Here is a 20,778-nt window from a genome sequence, read left to right on the forward strand (position 1 = left end):
CAGCAATGTCACAGCGCCTCCTTACTCCGCAGCTCCTGCTGGCACAGCAATGTCACAGCGCCTCCTTACTCCGCAGCTCCTGCTGGCACAGCAATGTCACAGCGCCTCCTTACTCTGCAGCTCCTGCTGGCACAGCAATGTCACAGTGCCTCCTTACTCCGCAGCTCCTGCTGGCACAGCAATGTCACAGCGCCTCCTTACTCCGCAGCTCCTGCTGGCACAGCAATGTCACAGCGCCTCCTTACTCCGCAGCTCCTGCTGGCACAGCAATGTCACAGTTCCTCCTTACTCTGCAGCTCCTGCTGGCACAGCAATGCCACAGCGCCTCCTTACTCCGCAGCTCCTGCTGGCACAGCAATGTCACAGCGCCTCCTTACTCCGCAGCTCCTGCTGGCACAGCAATTTGACAGTTCCTGCTTACTCTGCAGCTCCTGCTGGCACAGCAATGCCACAGCGCCTCCTTACTCCGCAGCTCCTGCTGGCACAGCAATGTCACAGCGCCTCCTTACTCCGCAGCTCCTGCTGGCACAGCAATGTCACAGGTCCTCCTTACTCCGCAGCTCCTGCTGGCACAGCAATGTCACAGCGCCTCCTTACTCCGCAGCTCCTGCTGGCACAGCAATGTCACAGCGCCTCCTTACTCCGCAGCTCCTGCTGGCACAGCAATGTCACAGCGCCTCCTTACTCCGCAGCTCCTGCTGGCACAGCAATGTCACAGCGCCTCCTTACTCCGCAGTTCCTGCTGGCACAGCAATGTCACAGCGCCTCCTTATTCCGCAGCTCCTGCTGGCACAGCAATGTCACAGCGCCTCCTTATTCCGCAGCTCCTGCTGGCACAGCAATGTCACAGCGCCTCCTTACTCCGCAGCTCCTGCTGGCACAGCAATGTCACAGCGCCTCCTTACTCCGCAGCTCCTGCTGACACAGCAATGTCACAGCGCCTCCTTACTCCGCAGCTCCTGCTGGCACAGCAATGTCACAGCGCCTCCTTACTCCGCAGCTCCTGCTGGCACAGCAATGTCACAGCGCCTCCTTATTCCGCAGCTCCTGCTGGCACAGCAATGTCACAGCGCCTCCTTACTCCGCAGCTCCTGCTGGCACAGCAATGTCACAGCGCCTCCTTACTCCGCAGCTCCTGCTGGCACAGCAATGTCACAGCGCCTCCTTACTCCGCAGCTCCTGCTGGCACAGCAATGTCACAGCGCCTCCTTATTCCGCAGCTCCTGTTGGCACAGCAATGCCACAGCACCTCCTTACTCCGCAGCTCCTGCTGGCATAGCAATGTCACAGTGCCTCCTTACTCCTCAGCTCCTGCTGGCACAGCAATGTCACAGCGCCTCCTTACTCCGCAGCTCCTGCTGGCACAGCAATGTCACAGCGCCTCCTTATTCCGCAGCTCCTGCTGGCACAGCAATGTCACAGCGCCTCCTTACTCCGCAGCTCCTGCTGGCACAGCAATGTCACAGCGCCTCCCTACTCCGCAGCTCCTGCTGGCACAGCAATGTCACAGCGCCTCCTTATTCCGCAGCTCATGCTGGCACAGCAATGTCACAGCGCCTCCTTACTCCTGCTGTCATTTACGAGGGCGCCATCAGATGCACTTATGTCTACAGCGCTAAATCAGCTGACAGCATAGAGATCTGCTGGTTAATCCAGCGTTTCTCAAGGGAGAGACAACAAGCAAGAAACCTAACCCTACCACTGAGCTAGGAGGGGCGGGATGAGTTCCATGCACCTCCCTCTCCTCTACCACTGAGCAGAGAGGGGCGGGATAAGTTCCATGCACCTCCCTCTCCTCTACCACTGAGCTGAGAGGGGTGGGATGAGTTTCATGCACCTCTCTCTCCTCTACCACTGAGCTAGGAGGGGCGGGATGAGTTTCATGCACCTCTGTCTCCTCTAGCACTGAGCTAGGAGGGGCGGGATGAGATCCATGCACCTCCCTCTCCTCTACCACTGAGCTGGGAGGGGCGGGATAAGTTCCATGCACCTCCCTCTCCTCTACCACTGAGCAGAGAGGGGTGGGATAAGTTCCATGCACCTCCCTCTCCTCTACCACTGAGCAGAGAGGGGTGGGATAAGTTCCATGCACCTCCCTCTCCTCTACCACTGAGCCAAGAGTGGTGGGATAAGTTCCATGCACCTCCCTCTCCTCTACCACTGAGCCAAGAGTGGTGGGATAAGTTCCATGCACCTCCCTCTCCTCTACCACTGAGCCAAGAGGGCTGGGATGAGTTCCATGCACCTCCCTCTGCTCTACCACTGAGCCAAGAGGGGTGGGATAAGTTCCATGCAGCTCTCTCTGCTCTACCACTGAGCTAGGAGGGGTGGGATGAGTTCCATGCACTTCCCTCTCCTCTTCCACTGAGCCAAGAGGGCTGGGATGAGTTCCATGCACCTCCCTCTGCTCTACCACTGAGCCAAGAGGGGTGGGATAAGTTACATGCAGCTCTCTCTGCTCTACCACTGAGCTAGGAGGGATGGGATGAGTTCCATGCACCTCCCTCTCCTCTTCCACTGAGCAGAGAGTGGTGGGATAAGTTCCATGCAGCTCCCTCTCCTCTACCACTGAGCAGAGAGGGGTGGGATAAGTTCCATGCACCTCCCTCTCCTCTACCACTGAGAAAAGAGGAGTGGGATAAGTTCCATGCACCTCCCTCTCCTCTTCCACTGAGCAGAGAGGGGTGGGATAAGTTCCATGCACCTTCCTCTGCTCTACCACTGAGAAGAGAGGGGTGGGATAAGTTCCATGCAGCTCCCTCTCCTCTACCACTGAGCTGAGAAGGGTGGGATAAGTTCCATGTACTTCCTCAGGCCAAATAAAGTGCCACTAAATGCCGGTAGCCGGATTCAAATCAAGGTGCCTTGAATCCAGCAACCGGCATTTAATGGCACTTTATTTGGCCTGAACGAAATGCGTTGCCTTTGCTTTTTTCACAAATAAATATCCATTTCTATATACAATATACAATACAATAACATTTCTATAGCGCTTTTCTCCCATAGGACTCAAAGCGCTTAGGCTCTCTCAGATTCAGTAATTAGTAGGATGAAGTATTCACACAACAAAAGTTATATTTCTGCAAATGCCAAACTGAACAGGTGGGTTTTCAGTCTGGATTTAAACACGTCCAGGGATGGAGCTGTCCTGATCTGTTAAGGTAAGGAGTTCCAAAACGTAGGGGCAGCATGATAGAAGGCTCTGGGACCAAAAGTTTCCAAGTGGACTCTGGGTATGACTAGATTATTAGAACCTGTTGATCTGAGAATGCGGGGATTGCTACGCAGCTGCAACATATCTTTCATGTATCCAGGGCCTAAATTATTCAGGGATTTAAATGTCAGTAGGCCGATCTTGAATAGGACCCTCCATTCTATAGGTAGCCAGTGAAGGGAGTGCAGGACTGGCGTTATGTGGCAGTGACGGGGTTGGTTGGTTAGCAGTCTGGCAGCAGTATTCTGTATCAGCTGTAGTCGGTACAAGACCTTTTTTGGAAGGCCAGTGTAGAGAGCATTGCAGTAGTCCAGTCGAGATGTGATGAAGGCGTGGACTAAGGTTGGCAGATCTTCTGGGGGTATGAGGTGCTTGATTTTTGCAATGTTCTTCAGGTGAAAATAGGATGATTTCACCACAGCAGAGATTTGAGTTCTAAAGTTTAAATCCCAATCAATTAGAACTCCCAGGCTACGCACATGATCAGAGCTGCGCAGATCCGTGCCTCCTATTCCCAGTGGTGAAGACTGCAAGTTAAGTTGTTTTGTTATCATGCTCTGCCCTCCTATCAGAAGGACTTCAGTTTTGTCTGCATTTAGTTTCAGCCAGTTGTCATTCATCCATTGCTGTAGTTCACGTAAGCAGGCGTTTATAGTTAGAGTTGGGTCTGTCACACCAGGCTTGAAGGAAAGATATAGTTGAGTGTCGTCTGCATAGCAGTGGTATGTCAGGCCATGTTTTTGGATTAGTTTTCCCAGCGGTAACATGTAAATCGTGAAAAGCAGGGGAGAGAGGATTGAGCCCTGGGGCACCCCATACCTAAGTGATACAGGGGTGGACAGGAAGGGCCCCATAGACACTTTGTGGGTTCTGCCACTCAAGAAGGATTGGAACCACTGAAGAACTATGCCATCAATGCCGCAGTATTCCTGTAGCCTGTTTATCAAGATGTCATGGTCAACTGTATCAAAGGCTGCAGAAAGGTCTAGCAGTATGAGGATGGAGCACTCTCCTCTGTCTCTTGCCATGAGCAGGTGGTTGCATATTTGGATGAGGGCCGTTTCAGTGCTGTGGTGTTTCCTGAAGCCAGACTGAAATGGGTCATAACTGTTGTTTTGTAGGATTTTGGCTTCTAGCTGGAGGTAAACAGCTTTTTCAATTAGCTTGCCCAGAAAGGGAAGGTTAGAGACAGGTCTGTAGCTGGTCATTGCATCTGGGTCCAGGGAGGGTTTTTTGAGGAGAGGCCTGATGATTGCTTCCTTCAGTAAAGCAGGAAATATCCCTGATTTTAAGGAACAGTTAACAATTTTTAGGAATACCGGTACGAACAGGTCGGGGCAGTTCAACATGAACTGTGTTGGGCCAGGATCTAGGTCACAGGTAGTTAGGCGGACGTGAAGGAGGATGCTTGATGTGACTTCTTCATCAATTTCTTTGAAGTTTGACCAAGGTGTTACATTGTCTCTGCTAATGGTCTTCGGCGCTATATTAGGCTCAGATGCTGTAAGTTGGATGGCGGACCTTATAGCGGAGACTTTGTCTGTGAAGAAATGGGCAAATTGGTCACAGAGGTCCTTTGAAGACTCGATGTTAAGTTTTTGACATGCCGGGTTGCAGAGTTTTTCCACTGTGCGGAACAGTTGGGCTGGTTTGTTAACTGCATTTGCAATCTCTTGTGATAGAAAGGATGATTTTTTTCCCGTGATTACCTTTTGGTAGCTCTTCAAGTGGAGGATTAAGGCATGTTTGTCTTCTGGGGACTGAGATTTGCGCCACAGTCTCTCAAGTTTTCGGCCTTGTCTTTTCAGCTCTTTTATAGCGTTATCAAACCACTGTGCATGATGGTGTGGAGTAAGATATTTGGTGCGCAGAGGAGCAATGGTCTCAAAGGTGGAGGACACACATTTGTTGTATTTAAACGCCAGAGTATCAGGGTCCAAGCTGGAGTCAGTCAATTCATCAAAGCTAAGGTTATCTCGGATATGTTGAGGTGTTAGCCCTTTTAAGCGGCGATATTTTATTTGATTCTTGACCTGGTGTTTGACAGCTGGTATTGAGAGGGAGAAGTGGATAGTGTGATGGTCTGACCAGGCAACAGGATTAATTTCCACATTGGCTATTGACAGCCCAGTATGGAATATAAGGTCCAGAGTGTGGCCTTTCCTGTGAGTAGCAGAGCGGATTGATTGGAGGAAGCCCAGTTCATGTAAGGCACGAGGTAGCTCTATTCCAAGTTTTGAAGAGGAGTCATCCACCCATGTATTGAAATCTCCAAGAACAATCCATCTGGGGTGTTCCAGTGTTAGGTTGCATAGGAGGTCTACAAGTTCCTTAAGGAAGTCTAAGGAGTCTTTTTCTGGTGGGCGGTAGATCAGCAATATGTTAATGTTTTTCTCAGCTGAAAGTTGCACCCCCAAGCATTCAAACGAGTTGGTAGGACCTACAGTAAGTGGTCTGATTTTCAAAGCTGATCTAAAGCAAAGTGCAACCCCTCCTCCCCTGCGTTCTTTCCTGTTGCAGTATATCACGGAATAGTTTGTTGGCACGGTGTGTTATCATTGAGGTAAGCCACCTCATTTATCTATATTTTAGTTGCTTTTAATATCTTTTATTCACCTTGGGCGCCTCTTTACCCCCTTTTCACTGAGCTGAGAGGGGTGGGATAAGTTCCCTGCACCTCCCCTCTCCTCTATCACTGAGCTGAGAGGGGCGGGATAAGTTCCATGCACCTCTCTCTCCTCTACCACTGAGCAGAGAGGGGTGGGATAAGTTGCATGCACCTCCCTCTCCTCGACCACTGAGAACAAAGGGGCGGGATAAGTTCCATGCAGCTCTCTCTGCTCTACCACTGAGAACAAAGGGGCGGGATAAGTTCCATGCAGCTCTCTCTGCTCTACCACTGAGAAGAGAGGGGTGGGATAAGTTCCATGCACCTCCTTCTACTCTACTACTGAGCAGAGAGGGGCTTGATAAGTTCCATGCAGCTCTCTCTGCTCTATCACTGAGAAGAGAGGGGCGGGATAAGTTCCATGCACCTCCTTCTACTCTACTACTGAGCAGAGAGGGGCGGGATAAGTTCCATGCAGCTCTCTCTGCTCTATCACTGAGAAGAGAGGGGCGGGATAAGTTCCATGCTCCTCCCTCTCCTCTATCACTGAGAAGAGAGGGGCGGGATAAGTTCCATGCAGCTCTCTTTGCTCTACCACTGAGCCAAGAGGGGTGGGATAAGTTCCATGCAGCTCTCTCTGCTCTATCACTGAGAAGAGAGGGGCGGGATAAGTTCCATGCTCCTCCCTCTCCTCTATCACTGAGAAGAGAGGGGCGGGATAAGTTCCATGCAGCTCTCTTTGCTCTACCACTGAGCCAAGAGGGGTGGGATAAGTTCCATGCAGCTCTCTCTGCTCTATCACTGAGAAGAGAGGAGCGGGATAAGTTCCATGCAGCTCTCTCTGCTCTACCACTGAGAAGAGAGGGGCAGGATAAGTTCCATGCACCTCCCTCTGCTCTACCACTGAGAAGAGAGGGGCGGGATAAGTTCCATGCAGCTCTCTCTGCTCCACCACTGAGTCGAGAGGGGTGGGGCTAACTAATGAGAGGTGAGTCATACTGTCCCATTCTTACTTCTACATATCAAGACCTATAATACGAATCAGTAGTCACTGCAGTCACATATCGGGCATCAACATGCCTTCCTGGTCTTAGGGGCGAAAGAAACCTATACCTGACACCAGGGGGGGGGGTTTATTCTCGTTCCCCAATCCAGGATGTTAATTTACAATGAGGCCCTCACAAAGGGGTTAAATGAAAAGTAAAGAAACTTCGTGCAAATATGTAAAAACAATGGGTAACCTCACGGATGACTAGCTTTACATTTCCAATGTCTCGTTTGGTCCCCGGTGTTAGATTTCAATTAGTGCGCTGCAGTTATTTGGAAGTAATTTCTGTGATGAATTATTTTATTAAGAAAGAGTTTTGTAGGTCTGAATATTTTTCGAGGCGTTGGAGCGTAATCGTGTAATGAATGTACATCTCTGCGTGAGTTTATTCATACTTTGCTCGGTAAATTAAATCCACGTCCCAGCGTCGCTCGCAAACACAATGAACTGCCGCGCTTCTGTTTAATTTAATTAAAATATAACTGATATAAAATTAATGGAATATCAGTTTTAAATATTTTGTTCGGGAATAGAGTAGAAGCAAAAAAAAAAAGGTTTTATGTTCTTTTTACGACTCTACAAATTTACGTGACTGCTTCTCAAAAAGAGATAAAAGGCCTTCTATTTGTTGTTGCACACCATGCCTTATTATTATTATTTGGATTTATATAGCGCCAACATATTGCGCAGCGCTGTACAATAAATTAGGTTACAGACAATGATAATAGGGGTGACAGTCAGCACACAACAGACAATAAGCAATAAGGTTCATGTTATTATGTGAGCAGGATGCACAGATATACAAGGGGGGAGGGCCCTGCCAAAGGCTTACAATCTAAAGGGAGGGGGGGGGGGGGTAACACGATAGGAGGGGCCATTACCCCCTCCTATTACATTGGTGTGATGTTGAATTGTGGAGAATTGCTGATGAATTCTGGTAAATTTGATTGCTTTACCCTTAAAGTCATTGGGAGTCGATAATTAAAAAAAGAAATCAGAGAGCCTTCCCGCTCCCCTCCCGGGGCCCTCGTTGCAGCAGCAGCTCCTTTGTTCAAATCCCCCGCCATGGGGAACTTGGGAAGTCTTCGGGAGCCGAGTCCTCCCAAAGACAGCCAACTCCATGCTGCGCATGTTCAAACGTCCAAACGACCGGCCATTTGGGAAAAATCCGATGTGTGTACGAGCCTTTATGCTGGGCATACACGGATAGATTCTTCTTATCAATCGAGCCGCTGATGGCTCGATTGATAATTTCCAACAGGTCCGATTGCCCGCCGGATCGATTCCCCGCGGACGGACAATAGCGGAAAACGAGCGAAAGACAAGGAAGCGCCCGCAGGGACGAGCGGGAATCAATCCAGGCGCGCGGGGACGCGGCGGGAGTCGATCCGGCGGCTAATCGAGCCGCAGAATCTATCCGTGTATGCCCAGCATAAAGGCCCATACACACGTCGGATTTTTCCGAACGACGGGCCATTTGAACGTCCCGTCGTTCAGTCGTCCGCACGCCAAATCGGGCGTGTATACAGTCTGTCGTTCGGGTGATAAGACTGGTCTTGAGCGATCCGCTGGACGTTCAAACGACCCGTCGTTCGGAAAAATCCGACGTGTGTATGGGCCTTTAGATTGACTTCTTATCAGTCTTATCAGCTGTTTGAACAATAGCAAAAGACTTCTTTTAGTTGTTTCAACTTGTTTCGCAACAAAAGTTGTATGGGGCTTAACAGACAAGTTTGGCAGATAGTTGGACAGATAGTTGGACAGATAGTTGGTAGGTGTGTATGAACCTTAAAAGAGGCTGTTGGAAGTTACAGGAAAGCCACTAGGTAATAAGCATGAAGCAAGTGAATGCCAGAATTACAAATCAAAGTTAATAGTGAAAATCACTATACACAACTCAGAAATTGGTAAATATGGTTAAGAATGTTCATAACAGATGGGATGGGACATGCACAGGCAATTCTCGTAACGTGCCTTCACCGTTTAATTCATGTTTTTTTCTGCCTTTTCAGGTTAGGAGTGACTGTACTCCACCGTTTAGCAGGTCAAGATGAGCACGTGCAAGTTTATGGATCAAGACATCGAGGGGAGGGGGGTGAAGCTGCCCAAGCAAGCGCAGAACCCCTCAGTCGTGGCTACGAACCGAACCATGTTGATGGCAGAACCAGAGAAGAGACGGAGGCAGAGGTACGTGGAGAAAGACGGAAAGTGTAACGTCCACCACGGAAATGTCAGGGAAACATACAGGTACTTCACGGACATATTCACAACTTTGGTGGACCTCAAGTGGAGATTTAACTTACTGGTTTTCACCATGGTCTACACCATCACTTGGATTTTCTTTGGGTTCATTTGGTGGCTCATTGCCTACATCCGTGGAGATCTAGACCACATAGAGGACGCAACATGGACACCCTGTGTGGACAAGCTAAACGGGTTTGTGTCAGCCTTTCTCTTCTCCATTGAGACGGAGACCACCATTGGGTATGGATATAGGGTCATCACGGACAAGTGCCCAGAAGGAATTGTTCTCCTGTTGGTTCAGGCCATTCTTGGCTCCATAGTTAATGCCTTCATGGTGGGCTGCATGTTTGTTAAGATCTCCCAGCCAAAGAAACGGGCAGAGACCCTTATGTTTTCCAACATGGCTGTTATCTCCGTGAGGGATGGAAAACTCTGCCTGATGTTCAGGGTTGGAGACTTGCGGAATTCACATATTGTGGAGGCCTCTATAAGAGCCAAGCTTATCAAGTCCAAACAGACCAAAGAGGGTGAGTTCATCCCTCTCAATCAGACGGACATCAATGTGGGCTTTGACACGGGAGATGATCGGCTCTTCTTGGTTTCGCCTCTTATCATCTGCCATGAGTTCAATGAACAGAGCCCCTTCTGGGAAATGTCCAAAGAACAGTTGGGGAAAGAAGAGTTTGAGATTGTGGTCATTTTAGAAGGGATGGTTGAAGCCACAGGTAAGGTCTTGCTCTCAACAGTGATGCTGTAATGTCAGCAAAAATGCTCAGAGATTTTAAAACAAACCACTGGCTCGGTACTCCGTCCATGCAAGCGCCCCACATGGTTGCCAGCGTTCGCGTAGGCACGGATGTGACATCATACACGCCCATGTTACTCCGGCAACCACGTGGGGTGTGTATGGACAGAGGACGGTGCCTGGAACAGACATGGACAGGTACAGTATAAGTAAAGGGGTTTGTCACCACGAAGGCCCGACATCTTGAAGCATGTCAGATCAACATGCTCGGCCCGAAAATGGGGCATGCACTTAGTGGCACTGATTTTTATCCGATTCGATAATAATTATCAAATCAATTGGCCGCCAATTCAATAGATGTATTGCCACCGTTAGCTAGTGTTTGTTCTTAGCTCCTTCTGTTATCCACAAAACAGTGTGAGCTGAACTATGTAATGTAATGTATTGTATGGTTTGCTTACATTGTGTTTTAATTGTTATATTTAGTTTAGTTTTTGCCTTTACGTAAACATGAGAAACATAAACTGAGCATTTCATAATCTATATATATAAAATCGGATGTATGTGTGTGTGTGTGTGTGTGTGTGTGTGTGTGTGTGTGTGTGTGTGTGTGTGTGTATGTGTGTGTGTGTGTATGTGCCGCGATCACTCGAAAACCCCTTGACCGATTTGAACGAAACTTGGTATACAGGTTCCTTACTACCTGGGATGATAGGTTCTGGGGGTCTCGCGGCCCCCCTGCCCACCTGGGCGGAGCTACAAACAGCAAATCAGATTCCACCCATTCAAGTCAATGGAAAAAATGTAAAAGGCTGCCATTCTCACAGTAATCAAGCCAGAGTCCCCACACTTGGCACAGTTGGTCACTTGGTGACCGAGGTTACAAATCCAGGAAAAGCGGGTGGAGCATAAAACAGCCAATCAAAATTCAGCCATTCCTTTTAAATGGGAAAAAATGCAGCCATTCTTACACTGTTAATCGCAGGGTTCTCAAACTTGCCACACTTCGCCACTGGGTGAATAAGATTAAGATTTTGGAAAGTGGGTGGAGCCTACAACAGCCAATCAAAATTCACCTATTGCGTTTAAAGGGGAATATTTAAACTGCTGCCATTCTTACACTGTTTATGGCAGAGGCTTCAGACTTGCTGCAGTCAGTCATTAGGTGACTGGGGTCCAAATTCACTAAAGGGGCGGGGCCACAAACAGCCAATCAGATTTCTTTGCTGGATAAACTGCTTCCATTCACACAATTTTGATGCCAGGAACCTGAAAGCTCACAAAATTGGTCATTGAGTGACTGTGTGACAAGGTTACACAAAGTGGGTGGAGCCAAAAACACATTTTACTGGGAAAATATAAACTGCAGCCATTCTTACACTGTTAATGGCAGGGTTGTCAAACTTTGCACAGTTGGTCATTGAGTGAATGTGATTAAGATTTTGGGAAGTGGGTAGAGCCTACAACAGCCAATCAAAATTCAACTTTTGATTGTCAAAGGGAATATTTAAACTGCAACCATTCTTATACTGTTAATAGCAGATGCCTCAAACCTGGTACAGCTGGGCACTGGGTGACTGGGGTTCAAATTCAGAAAGGGGCGGAGCCACAAACAGCCAATCAGATATACAAAGTATTGATACCAAGGATCCCAAAGCTGATAAACTTGGTAATTGAGTGACTATATGTCAAGGTTACAAAAAGTGGGCGGTGCCAGAAACTTAATTTTTTACATGGCAGGGTTCCCAAACTTGATACAATTGGCCACTGGGTGCCTGGGATTATTATTCAGAAATGTGGGTGGAGCCTACAACAGCCAATCAAAATTCAGCTATTGATTTTCATGGGGAATATTTACATTGCTACCATTCTTACACTGTTAATGGCAGAGGCCTCAAACCTGATACAGTCAGTAATTGGGTGACTGGGGACCAAATTCACTAAAGGCGGTGGAGCCACAAACAGCCAATCAGATTTGTTAGATTGATTTCAGCCATTCTGTTATTGGCAGGGTTCTCAAACTTGACACAGTTGGCCACTGGGTGACTAGGATTAATATTTAGGAAAGTGGGTGGAGTGTACAGCAGCCAATCAAAATTCATCTTTTGATTTTCAAGGGGAATATTTACATTGCTGCCATTCTTGCACTGTTAATGGCACAGATTATTATACAGAAAAGTGGGTGGAGCCTAAAAAAAACAATCAAAATTCACCTGTTGATTTTCAAAGGGAATATTAAAATTGCTGCCATTCTTGCACTGTTAATGGCACAAGCCTCAAACCTGGTACAGTTGATCATTGGGTCACTGGGGTTCAAATTCAGAAAAGGGGATAGAGGAGGCATGGGCAAACTTGGCCCTCCAGCTGTTGAGGAACTACAAGTCCCACAATGCATTGCAGGAGTCTGACAGCCACAGTCATGACTCATAAAGGCAAATGCATTGTGGGATTTGTAGTTCCTTAACAGCTGGAGGGCCAAGTTTGCCCATGCCTGTGATAGAGCCACAAACAGCCAATCAGATGTTTCATTTCACTGGGAAAATACAAATTATTGATGCCAAGGACCCAAAGCTCACAAACATGGTCATTGAGTGACTGTGTGTCCAGTTTACAAAAAGTGGGCGGAGCCAAAAACAAATTTCAATGGGAAAATGTAAACTGCAGCCCTTCTTCACTGTTAATGGCAGGGATCTCAAACTTTGCCAAGATGGTCACTGGGTGACTGAGATTAATATTCAGGGAAGTGGGTGGAGCCTATAATAGCCAAAATAGCCAAAATAGTCAAAATTCACCTGTTGATTTTCAAAAGGAATATTTAAATTGCTGCCATTTTTACACTGGTATTAGCAGATCAGAGCAGTTTCTAGGCTAAATTTCACCCAGGGCGAGGGTGTAAAAATCGCCCCCCACCCCACCCCCATGGAGCCAGGCATAGGTGCCCGCAGTACAGGTTGAACAGGTTAGCTACGTAGGTGCCTCCAGTATAGGGTAGCCTGCATAGTTGCCCCCAGTGTAGGTTAGATAGGTAGGTGCCTGCTTTATAGGTTATCTACGTTGGTGCCTCCAGTATAGGGTAGCCCGTATAGTTGCCACCAGTGTGGGTTAGATAGGTAGGTGCCCCCAGTATAGTTTAGATAGGTAGGTGCCCGCAGTATAGGTTAGATAGGTAGGTTCTAGCAGTATAGGTTCGATAGGTAGGTTCCCCCAGTATGGGTTAGATCGGTAGGTTCCCCCAGTATAGGTTCAATAGGTAGGTTCCCCCAGTATAGGTTAGATAGGTAGGTCCCCCCAGTATGGGTTAGATAGGTAGGTTCCTGCAGTTTAGGATAGTTAGGTAGGTTCCCGCAGTATAGCTTGGCTAGGTAGGTTCCCGCAGTATAGGTTAGTTAGGTAGGTTCCCGCAGTATAGGTTAGTTAGGTAAGTTCCCGCAGTATAGGATAGTTAGGTAGGTTCCCACAGTATAGCTTGGCTAGGTAGGTTCTCGCAGTATAGGTTAGTTAGGTAGGTTCCCGCAGTATAGGTTAGTTAGGTAGGTTCCCGCAGTATAGGTTAGTTAGGTAGGTTCCCGCAGTATAGGATAGTTAGGTAGGTTCCTACAGTATAGCTTGGCTAGGTAGGTTCCCGCAGTATAGGTTAGTTAGGTAGGTTCCCGCAGTATAGGTTAGTTAGGTAGGTTCCCGCAGTATAGGTTAGTTAGGTAGGTTCCCGCAGTATAGGTTAGTTAGGTAGGTTCCCGCAGTATAGGTTAGTTAGGTAGGTAGGTTCCTGCAGTGTAGGATAAATAGGTAGGTTCCTGCAGTTTAGGTTAGTTAGGTAGGTTCCCACAGTTTAGGTTAGTTGGTATGGGCGGTATGAGTTGGGCGCAGGAGCGGGGGGAGCGAACATAATAGTAATAACTCACCTGCTTCCGCCGAACCCGCGCTGCTTCAATGTCCTTCCTTTCCCGGCATCTATCTCATTAGTCACAGTGCTTCCTGTGATGACATGCGGTATGTCATCACAGGGGGCGCTGTTACCAGGCGACGGACGCCGGGAGAGGAAAGATATTGAAACTGCGGGGAACGGATGAAGAAGGTGAGTTATAACTATTATGTCCGTTCCCCCGCTCCGGCGCCCCCCCTCCTGCCGCACAATAAAGCACCCCGGGCGAATGCACGTATCACACACCCATAGAAACGGGGCTGTAGCAGATGCCTCAAACCTGCTATAGTTGGTCATTGGGTGACTGGGGTTCAAATGTTGGAGAGGAGTGCAGCCACAGACAGCCAATCTGATTTGTTTAATTTCTATGGGAATATACAAATTATTGATGCCAAAGACCCCGAAGTTCACAAACTTGGTCATTGAGTGTTCGTGCATTAGGGTTAGAAAAAGTGGGCGGAGCCAAAACCGGTCAAATACATACACAGGCAGTTCCACGTCATTAGTGGGTGGAGACAAATGCAAATTTCACTGGGAAAATGTAAACTGCAGCCATACTTACACTGTTAATGGTAGGGTTCTCAAACTTTGCACAGTTGGTCACTGGGTGACTGGGTTACATATTCAGAAAAGTGGGTGGAGCCTACAAAAGTGAATCAAACTTCACCTATTGCTTCTCAAGGGGAATATTTAATTGCTGCCATTCTTGCACTGTTAATGGCACAGGCCTCAAACCTGCTACAGTTGGTCATTGGGTGACTGGGGTTCAAATTCAGAAAAGGGGTGGAGCCACAAACAGCCAATCAGATTTTTTTCATTTCAATGCAAATTATTGTTTCCAAAGACCGCAAAGCTCACAAACTTGGTCATTGAGTAATTGTGTGTTAGGGTTAAAAAAAGTGGGCGGAGCCAACACTAGCCAAATACATACCCGGGCAACGCCGGGCAATCAGCTAGTGCTTAATAAGATTAAATTAAAAAAACATGGAACAAATGAGACTTCAGAGTCTCTTTAATAGTAACAGTGAAGCATACCTTTTGTTCACTGTATGCTTCACTCTATGCGACACAACACATGGATAAGGTGCAGCACTGCTTTCCTGATCTCTGTAACAGCAGTGACAACAGTCACTGTGAACCTAGCCTCAATGTCACCCCGAAGTACAGTAAACATGAGCACATAAGTACATAATCAGAAGTTATTCTCAGCGGAATCTGCATGCAAAATCACTTGTTTGTTCCATGGATGCACTCAACTGAACAACTTTTATTAAAAATATCAGGGGGAAGTCCACAAGTTTTAGGAGGAAGTTCACAAGTGTCAGGAGGAAGTCCACAAGTTTTAGGAGGAAGTTCACAAGTGTCAGGAAGAAGTCCACAAGTGTCAGGAGGAAGTTCGCAAGTGTCAGGAGGAAGTTAGCCAGTGTCAGGAGGAAGTTAGCCAGTGTCAGGAGGAAGTTAGCCAGTGTCTGGAGGAAGTCCACCAGTGTCAGGAGGAAGTTAGCCAGTGTCAGGAGGAAGTTCCTCCCTCCCTTCGGTCCTTGAATGTAATGGATGGGTTCACTGACCAACAAGGAAGCTAAGATCGCTTTACTTTCTCTGCCATTTGCTTGTCTCTGAAACGGCTGGAAATTTTTACTCACAATTATCACTGATGGTATCTCTGATTATATATTTTACTAGCTGATTGCCCGGCGTTGCCCGGGTATGTATTTGGCTAGTGTTGGCTCCGCCCACTTTTTCTAACCCTAACACACAATTACTCAATGACCAAGTTTGTGAGCTTTGCGGTCTTTGGAAACAATAATTTGCATTGAAATGAAAAAAATCTGATTGGCTGTTTGTGGCTCCACCCCTTTTCTGAATTTGAACCCCAGTCACCCAATGACCAACTGTAGCAGGTTTGAGGCCTGTGCCATTAACAGTGCAAGAATGGCAGCAATTAAATATTCCCCTTGAGAAGCAATAGGTGAAGTTTGATTCACTTTTGTAGGCTCCACCCACTTTTCTGAATATTTAACCCAGTCACCCAGTGACCAACTGTGCAAAGTTTGAGAACCCTACCATTAACAGTGTAAGTATGGCTGCAGTTTACATTTTCCCAGTGAAATTTGCATTTGTCTCCACCCACTAATGACGTGGAACTGCCTGTGTATGTATTTGACCGGTTTTGGCTCCGCCCACTTTTTCTAACCCTAATGCACGAACACTCAATGACCAAGTTTGTGAACTTCGGGGTCTTTGGCATCAATAATTTGTATATTCCCATAGAAATTAAACAAATCAGATTGGCTGTCTGTGGCTGCACTCCTCTCCAACATTTGAACCCCAGTCACCCAATGACCAACTATAGCAGGTTTGAGGCATCTGCTACAGCCCCGTTTCTATGGGTGTGTGATACGTGCAATCGCCCGGGGTGCTTTATTGTGCGGCAGGAGGGGGGGCGCCGGAGCGGGGGAACGGACATAATAGTTATAACTCACCTTCTTCATCCGTTCCCCGCAGTTTCAATATCTTTCCTCTCCCGGCGTCCGTCGCCTGGTAACAGCGCCCCCTGTGATGACATACCGCATGTCATCACAGGAAGCACTGTGACTAATGAGATAGATGCCGGGAAAGGAAGGACATTGAAGCAGCGCGGGTTCGGCGGAAGCAGGTGAGTTATTACTATTATGTTCGCTCCCCCCGCTCCTGCGCCCAACTCATACCGCCCATACCAACTAACCTAAACTGTGGGAACCTACCTAACTAACCTAAACTGCAGGAACCTACCTATTTATCCTACACTGCAGGAACCTACCTACCTAACTAACCTATACTGCGGGAACCTACCTAACTAACCTATACTGCGGGAACCTACCTAACTAACCTATACTGCGGGAACCTACCTAACTAACCTATACTGCGGGAACCTACCTAACTAACCTATACTGCGGGAACCTACCTAGCCAAGCTATACTGTAGGAACCTACCTAACTATCCTATACTGCGGGAACCTACCTAACTAACCTATACTGCGGGAACCTACCTAACTAACCTATACTGCGGGAACCTACCTAACTAACCTATACTGCGAGAACCTACCTAGCCAAGCTATACTGTGGGAACCTACCTAACCAGAGCTGGGACAAGGTCCTCCAGCACCCAAGGCTGAGACACTAAAGTGCGCCCCTCCATCCCTCCCACCCCAGCTGTCACACACTAATTGCTATTTGACTAAGAGGGCCACAGGGCCCACAATGTCCCCAACACCTTAATATCTAGTTATCTGGCTTGCAGTCACTGCTATGTATCCCCTTTTCTTATTTATTTCCGCTTCAAACACAATTAGGAATGACAGCTGAATGAATTGTGCGACCCCTCCTATACTGCGCCCTGAGGCTGGAGCCTCTCCAGCCTATGCCTCGGCCCGGCCCTGTACCTAACTATCCTATACTGCGGGAACTTACCTAACTAACCTATACTGCGGGAACCTACCTAACTAACCTATACTGCGGGAACCTACCTAGCCAAGCTATACTGCGGGAACCTACCTAACTATCCTAAACTGCAGGAACCTACCTATCTAACCCATACTGGGGGGACCTACCTATCTAACCTATACTGGGGGAACCTACCTATTGAACCTATACTGGGGGAACCTACCGATCTAACCCATACTGGGGGAACCTACCTATCGAACCTATACTGCGGGAACCTACCTATCTAACCTATACTGCGGGCACCTACCTATCTAAACTATACTGGGGGCACCTACCTATCTAACCCACACTGGTGGCAACTATACGGGCTACCCTATACTGGAGGCACCAACGTAGATAACCTATAAAGCAGGCACCTACCTATCTAACCTACACTGGGGGCAACTATGCAGGCTACCCTATACTGGAGGCACCTACGTAGCTAACCTGTTCAACCTGTACTGCGGGCACCTATGCCTGGCTCCATGGGGGTGGGGTGGGGGGCGATTTTTACACCCTCGCCCTGGGTGAAATTTAGCCTAGAAACTGCTCTGATCTGCTAATACCAGTGTAAAAATGGCAGCAATTTAAATATTCCTTTTGAAAATCAACAGGTGAATTTTGACTATTTTGGCTATTTTGGCTATTATAGGCTCCACCCACTTCCCTGAATATTAATCTCAGTCACCCAGTGACCATCTTGGCAAAGTTTGAGATCCCTGCCATTAACAGTGAAGAAGGGCTGCAGTTTACATTTTCCCATTGAAATTTGTTTTTGGCTCCGCCCACTTTTTGTAAACTGGACACACAGTCACTCAATGACCATGTTTGTGAGCTTTGGGTCCTTGGCATCAATAATTTGTATTTTCCCAGTGAAATGAAACATCTGATTGGCTGTTTGTGGCTCTATCACAGGCATGGGCAAACTTGGCCCTCCAGCTGTTAAGGAACTACAAATCCCACAATGCATTTGCCTTTATGAGTCATGACTGTGGCTGTCAGACTCCTGCAATGCATTGTGGGACTTGTAGTTCCTCAACAGCTGGAGGGCCAAGTTTGCCTATGCCTCCTCTATCCCCTTTTCTGAATTTGAACCCCAGTGACCCAATGATCAACTGTACCAGGTTTGAGGCTTGTGCCATTAACAGTGCAAGAATGGCAGCAATTTTAATATTCCCTTTGAAAATCAACAGGTGAATTTTGATTGTTTTTTTTAGGCTCCACCCACTTTTCTGTATAATAATCTGTGCCATTAACAGTGCAAGAATGGCAGCAATGTAAATATTCCCCTTGAAAATCAAAAGATGAATTTTGATTGGCTGCTGTACACTCCACCCACTTTCCTAAATATTAATCCTAGTCACCCAGTGGCTAACTGTGTCAAGTTTGAGAACCCTGCCAATAACAGAATGGCTGAAATCAATCTAACAAATCTGATTGGCTGTTTGTGGCTCCACCGCCTTTAGTGAATTTGGTCCCCAGTCACCCAATTACTGACTGTATCAGGTTTGAGGCCTCTGCCATTAACAGTGTAAGAATGGTAGCAATGTAAATATTCCCCATGAAAATCAATAGCTGAATTTTGATTGGCTGTTGTAGGCTCCACCCACATTTCTGAATAATAATCCCAGGCACCCAGTGGCCAATTGTATCAAGTTTGGGAACCCTGCCATGTAAAAAATTAAGTTTCTGGCACCGCCCACTTTTTGCAACCTTGACATATAGTCACTCAATTACCAAGTTTATCAGCTTTGGGATCCTTGGTATCAATACTTTGTATATCTGATTGGCTGTTTGTGGCTCCGCCCCTTTCTGAATTTGAACCCCAGTCACCCAGTGCCCAGCTGTACCAGGTTTGAGGCATCTGCTATTAACAGTATAAGAATGGTTGCAGTTTAAATATTCCCTTTGACAATCAAAAGTTGAATTTTGATTGGCTGTTGTAGGCTCTACCCACTTCCCAAAATCTTAATCACATTCACTCAATGACCAACTGTGCAAAGTTTGACAACCCTGCCATTAACAGTGTAAGAATGGCTGCAGTTTATATTTTCCCAGTAAAATGTGTTTTTGGCTCCACCCACTTTGTGTAACCTTGTCACACAGTCACTCAATGACCAATTTTGTGAGCTTTCAGGTTCCTGGCATCAAAATTGTGTGAATGGAAGCAGTTTATCCAGCAAAGAAATCTGATTGGCTGTTTGTGGCCCCGCCCCTTTAGTGAATTTGGACCCCAGTCACCTAATGACTGACTGCAGCAAGTCTGAAGCCTCTGCCATAAACAGTGTAAGAATGGCAGCAGTTTAAATATTCCCCTTTAAACGCAATAGGTGAATTTTGATTGGCTGTTGTAGGCTCCACCCACTTTCCAAAATCTTAATCTTATTCACCCAGTGGCGAAGTGTGGCAAGTTTGAGAACCCTGCGATTAACAGTGTAAGAATGGCTGCATTTTTTCCCATTTAAAAGGAATGGCTGAATTTTGATTGGCTGTTTTATGCTCCACCCGCTTTTCCTGGATTTGTTACCTCGGTCACCAAGTGACCAACTGTGCCAAGTGTGGGGACTCTGGCTTGATTACTGTGAGAATGGCAGCCTTTTACATTTTTTCCATTGACTTGAATGGGTGGAATCTGATTTGCTGTTTGTAGCTCCGCCCAGGTGGGCAGGGGGGCCGCGAGACCCCCAGAACCTATCATCCCAGGTAGTAAGGAACCTGTATACCAAGTTTCGTTCAAATCGGTCAAGGGGTTTTCGAGTGATCGCGGCACATACACACACACACACATACACACACACACACACACACACACACACACACACACATACATCCGATTTTATATATATAGATTTTAGTCTAAAGGGAATTGCTGCAATCCCGCAGGAAAAAATGGTTTATTGATAGAGAGAATGACCTGCAAAGTTCCACGACTTTGCAGGTTGCAAATCGTGTTGCCCTGGTGAGGCTGAGCTTTGAGCTGTAGCTCTGCCTCTCCACAATCAATCTCCGCCGGTCTCTGCCTCCTCCCTCCCCTCTCAGTGATAGGAAGACTGAGAGGGGCGGGGAGAGGCAGTGATCGGCAGATATTGAATGTGGAGAGGCAGAGCTACAGCTCAAAGCTCTGCTTTTTCAACATGGCCGGATTTCTGGCAAGGCCACATAGGCCATGGCCTAGGGCACCAGGAAAGCAAGGGGCGGGCTGTGGGCAGCAGGGTGACATTAGCAGTTAGCTTGCCGAACATTTGTCCTGCAACACAGAGTTTAAACATGGCAGTGGGCGTCTACCGACAGCCAGATCTCGCACTCAGGGGATGAAGGGGCAGAAAACAGGCACTAGTGTTCTCTGAGCCGCCTGTCACTCACCAAAAGTGCCGCCCGCCGAGGAGTTTACAAATCTAATCCCTGCCATCATGCCACTAACTGTCCTCAGAGGACCCTACAATCAAATCCCTGCCGTGTGTGTGGGGAGGGGGGGGAGTTTAGGATACTGTTGATCTGGGGGCAGCTGGTCATAGTGGGGCTTGGGCGGCAAAAAG

At 47.6% G+C, this 20,778-nt stretch overlaps 1 protein-coding gene across 1 annotated transcript in view; it reads left to right on the forward strand.

Annotated features, from left to right (window-relative positions):
* Positions 1–20,778, forward strand: part of LOC137521972 (G protein-activated inward rectifier potassium channel 4-like) — a 141,161-nt gene that overhangs the window by 105,344 nt on the left and 15,039 nt on the right. The window contains exon 2 of the mRNA XM_068241950.1: positions 8,883–9,839. Coding sequence (XP_068098051.1) covers positions 8,921–9,839 — 919 coding nt within the window. The 5' untranslated portion in view covers positions 8,883–8,920. The remainder of the gene's footprint in view (positions 1–8,882; positions 9,840–20,778) is intronic.

Source organism: Hyperolius riggenbachi, chromosome 6 (assembly GCF_040937935.1).
Source record: "Hyperolius riggenbachi isolate aHypRig1 chromosome 6, aHypRig1.pri, whole genome shotgun sequence".
In the NCBI taxonomy this organism is placed as follows: domain Eukaryota; kingdom Metazoa; phylum Chordata; class Amphibia; order Anura; family Hyperoliidae; genus Hyperolius; species Hyperolius riggenbachi.